General features: G+C 56.6%; 1 protein-coding gene across 1 annotated transcript in view; it reads right to left on the bottom strand.

Moving 5' to 3' along the window:
* Positions 1-44: 44 nt before the first annotated feature.
* LOC104403515 (collagen alpha-2(VIII) chain-like) overlaps positions 45-3,844 on the bottom strand; it is a gene marked incomplete at both ends in the record, with an annotated part of 5,772 nt that continues 1,972 nt past the window's right edge. The window contains 2 exons of the mRNA XM_010011668.1: positions 45-98; positions 154-432. Coding sequence (XP_010009970.1) covers positions 45-98; positions 154-432 — 333 coding nt within the window. The remainder of the gene's footprint in view (positions 99-153; positions 433-3,844) is intronic.

Below are 3,844 nucleotides of genomic sequence, written 5' to 3'. Positions count from 1 at the left end.
CCCCCGGGGCCCCGGTAACCCCGGCTTCCCCACGCCATTCTCACCCTTCATCCCTCGCTCTCCGCGGGGACCTGGCTCCCCTTTTGGGCCAGGCTCACCTCGAAACCCAGGCAAGCCAGGGCCACCCTTCTGGCCCTGGCAGCCCCGGGGGGCCAGGCAGTCCTCTTGGCCCTTGCTCTCCTCGCATGCCAGGTTCGCCCTTGGCTCCGGGCATCCCTTTCATACCCGCCTTTCCAGGGAGTCCTGGGATGCCGGGTTTCCCGATGCCCGAGAAGCCGGGGGGCCCAGCGGGCCCGGGCTGGCCGTGCATTCCCGGCTTCCCTGTGCCCGGCTTTCCTGGGTAGCCAGGGGGCCCTGGGGGTCCACGTGGGCCGGGCTTCCCTGGTGGTCCTGGCTCCCCTTTGAGGTCCATGGGCAGCAGCGGTGGCATGTCTGTGGAGAGAGGAGACACGGAGCTTTACTGGGACCGGTGGTGGATGGAGGAGTGTGCCTGGTGTGTGATGTTCTCAGGGTGTTAAAGCTGCAGGGTCTGTATGTGCAAGAGTGTCCTTCTCTAGAAATGGTTTTATTTCCACATGGCCACAGTGGCTTCCTGGGCCACCACATCAGCAGGACTGTCTTGAGGCAAGACCTTGGCCAGAGTCCAGGCTCCTAATCCAAGCCTTACTCCATCCATCCCTCCACAGAGAGTGTCAACAAGACCAGCAATTGCCATCGGCTCTGGCAGTGTTGCTTTTTGATGACCTACTGTGGGGTTTTTTTAGGAGCTGGATTCAAACCTCCTGCTGCCCCACTTCCCAGCGGCCTCGAAAGCACCGTGGGATTCGGTCGCTCCTGCCTGGATTCAGCTGAGAGGATGGTGACAGAGCGAGCCAAGACTGAGGATAATCCCTCCACCCCATCCCGCGAGTCCAGGGCCTCGGGAGGCCTTTAATCCTTTTGGATTAAAAAGAAAACTCTTGGACATGTACTCAAGAGACCAAAGAGGTGATTTGTGTATGGGTTAAGACATGCCCGTGGTGCTCGCTGGCTCAGCTCCCGTGGCCAGCAAGACACAGAAAATCTCCCCAAAGAGAATTAAAAAGTGCTGAGGATGGAGGAAAAGCCAATAGCTTCGAGGGAAACGCAACCTCGGTTACGTCCAAATGAGTCAGCCCAGCTGGGACTAGGCTGGAACCACTTGACATTTAAAGAATTTATAGAGCTCTTTTGCAAACGGATGTAAGAACAAAACTAATGGGCTGAGAGACTACAAAGGCGAGGAGAGCCAGATTACATGCCCACCACAGCTCGGGGCTTAAAGCACAGACGTGAGCATAAATAACTCCCTGAGGCTGGGTGTTGCTTCCCACGTGACACCAGGAATGGGCGAGAAAGAATAAATCTGACAAACTCTTTCTTGGGAAGTTTGAAATTAAGGAAACGCTTGGCAGTGGCACGTATGCAGGACCGTGATGAGAGATGGGAAAGGCAGAGGAAAGGGCTTTGACATCTTGGTCAAACTGTAACCAAATCTACCCCCAAAGCTGATCATTCCAGTTGGGAACAGACCTGTATGGGCAAGTTCCTGGGATGGGAATGGATCCTGTCTAGGTTGGGGCAGAACATGGTGGTGTGTCCCAGCGTGGCACTGAGGAGGAGGCGGCGGGGTCCCAGAGGTCTGCCTGGGCATTGAGCAAGCTGAGCCCGGGCACCCACAGCACCAGGATCTGCCAACACGGAGTTTCCCAGTCAACGGGAAGAGATTAGGGGAGATTTGAGACACGTGAAAGGAATAACCATGGTAGCAGCAGGCACCGGTGCCTCGGAAGTGGCTTTACCTTTCCTAAGCCCAGCCATTAGCTCTGGCCATTCCCAGGCCTGGTGCCTGCTTGTTTTCCTTCTGGTACTGGAAACGTTTTCAGAGCTTATCTGTGTGTCAAAGCCTGGCCCACATCCTCGGCTGTAATAGAGGTCCCTTGGCTGTCTTGATGGAGGAAATACTTGTCTGTCAAGACATTGCCACCGGCTTTCTGCAAACCTCCTGCTCCTTACCGCAGAAAATGGTGTGGGAAGGAAGGCAGAGGGAGATGGGCAGGGTTGCACTGAAGCAGATTTCTGGGGTTTGAATTCTGGAAAAAAATATTTCTCCAGAAAATTATTTCAATGTGTTTTTCCCCCTCTTCCTTTTTTGTTTTCTTTTTTCTTCTTGCGATGGTTTGAAAAGAATGAGTTTTCTAGGTCAGTTTGCATGGGATCAGAACAAGGATCTACAGCTGAGCCCACGAAGGAAGGGAGAAGCACACGCAGGCTCTCACACAAGGCAGCGGAGAGGAATGCCAGGAGAGAGCTGCCAGCTTGCAGGCGGCCAAAAAAGCAGACGGGAAAACCAAACCGGGGACGTTAGCGGAGGGAAACTGGGACACTGCAGCCCTGCTGCTCTCCGATTTCAAAAGCCCATGTCTTACCACAGGCGCATGTCTCGGAGCTCTGCATTTCACAGCAGCAGCATGGGGTTATGTGTTCCCCTCGAAGCATGAACAAAGCTGCCATGAATGCTAATGCAAGGAGCCAGCTGGGGCAGCGGGAAGGGGTAGGAGCAGGCACGGCCCCTGCGAGCTCTCCCCTGGCACCACCGAGCTTTGCACCTCCTCAGGAGCATGGATGTGTCCAGGCAGGATCCTGCAGCCCCTCTGGAGCTGTGTTCATCCCGGTAAGGACCCCTGCACGCCTGGAGGAGGGACTCAGCAGCACAGACTGGCCAACAGAGGAATAATCCAGCAAGATGGGAAGTGGTTCCCAACCACGAGCAGTCAGCAGCGGGTCTGGCCAGCGCGGCCGGATGACACTGCAGGAAGGAGAGGTTGGCTGCTCCATGGCAGAGCCTGCCCAAGCTTGTTCCAGTGCTGCTGCCAAGCCCTGTCTCGTGAGAGTGAGTTTCACAGGCTCACAGGAACACTGCACAGGACCAGTGTTCTTGCATCCCTTGTCCTGTCTGCCACTGGAGGCTCAGCACAGGACCCAGCCGCAGCCCTGCTGAGAGCTGTCATGCAAGGGGATGGTGGTGAGATGGCAGCAGGCTGCAGAGCACAGCGTGGAAATGGCAAAAACATGGTTTCCCCATTAGCAGCAGCTGAGGGATCTGGAGGCCTCTTGGCCACATGCATCCAGCAACAGCTCCAAAGGGATCACAGGACCAAGTCTTTAAAAGCAGCAGGACTTGTGGGCCACCGGCTCTGGGGATGCCAGGTCCCGGATGGCAGAAGTTGTGCAATGACTTGGCACTGAGCTTGCCCAAGCCTGGGGAGGTGGAAAGTGCTCCTTTACCTTCGCAGCTGAGGTTGGTGCTCCCCGGTGATTGGTATTGTCACTAGAGGGGAAGTGGCATAAACCCTGACCCCAGGCATTGCCTGGGCCTTATCGCTGCCCTGAGCTGGGATGCTGCTGGCTTCACTCCCCACATGCACAGGGAAATTATGGGCTCCTTGAGCCATTTGCCTGCACAGACCTGGCCTTAAGCAACCCAAAATAAAACCCAACTCTGCGAATACTTAATTGCTTTTAGCATTTTAGCATGTAGCAGCATCTCCTGCCCAGGGCTGCCTCTGTGCTCCTGGGGAGTCTATCTTTGGGTCTGGCACCCTGAGGAATCCAGCTCTGTCTCTCACTAGATGGCACCCGCAGGCTGAGGGGAGCCCCCCATAGGGGGGGTCCCAGCCCCAGGGGCAGCCCGGGGGGTCCCACACAGCACGGGTGTAACGCATGGGGGCCCGGCCCGGCCCTGCGCCGTCGCGGCGAGTCAGCTGAGCTCCCCGAGCAGGGCAGGAGGCCAGCGGGGATTTTCCTTGCCAAGTTAGAGGTTAAG

Source organism: Nestor notabilis, unplaced genomic scaffold (genome assembly GCF_000696875.1).
Source record: "Nestor notabilis isolate BGI_N333 unplaced genomic scaffold, ASM69687v1 scaffold17423, whole genome shotgun sequence".
Classification (NCBI taxonomy): domain Eukaryota; kingdom Metazoa; phylum Chordata; class Aves; order Psittaciformes; family Psittacidae; genus Nestor; species Nestor notabilis.
The sequence above is the reverse complement of the archived record's forward strand: the minus strand, read 5'-3'. Positions and strand labels throughout refer to the sequence as shown.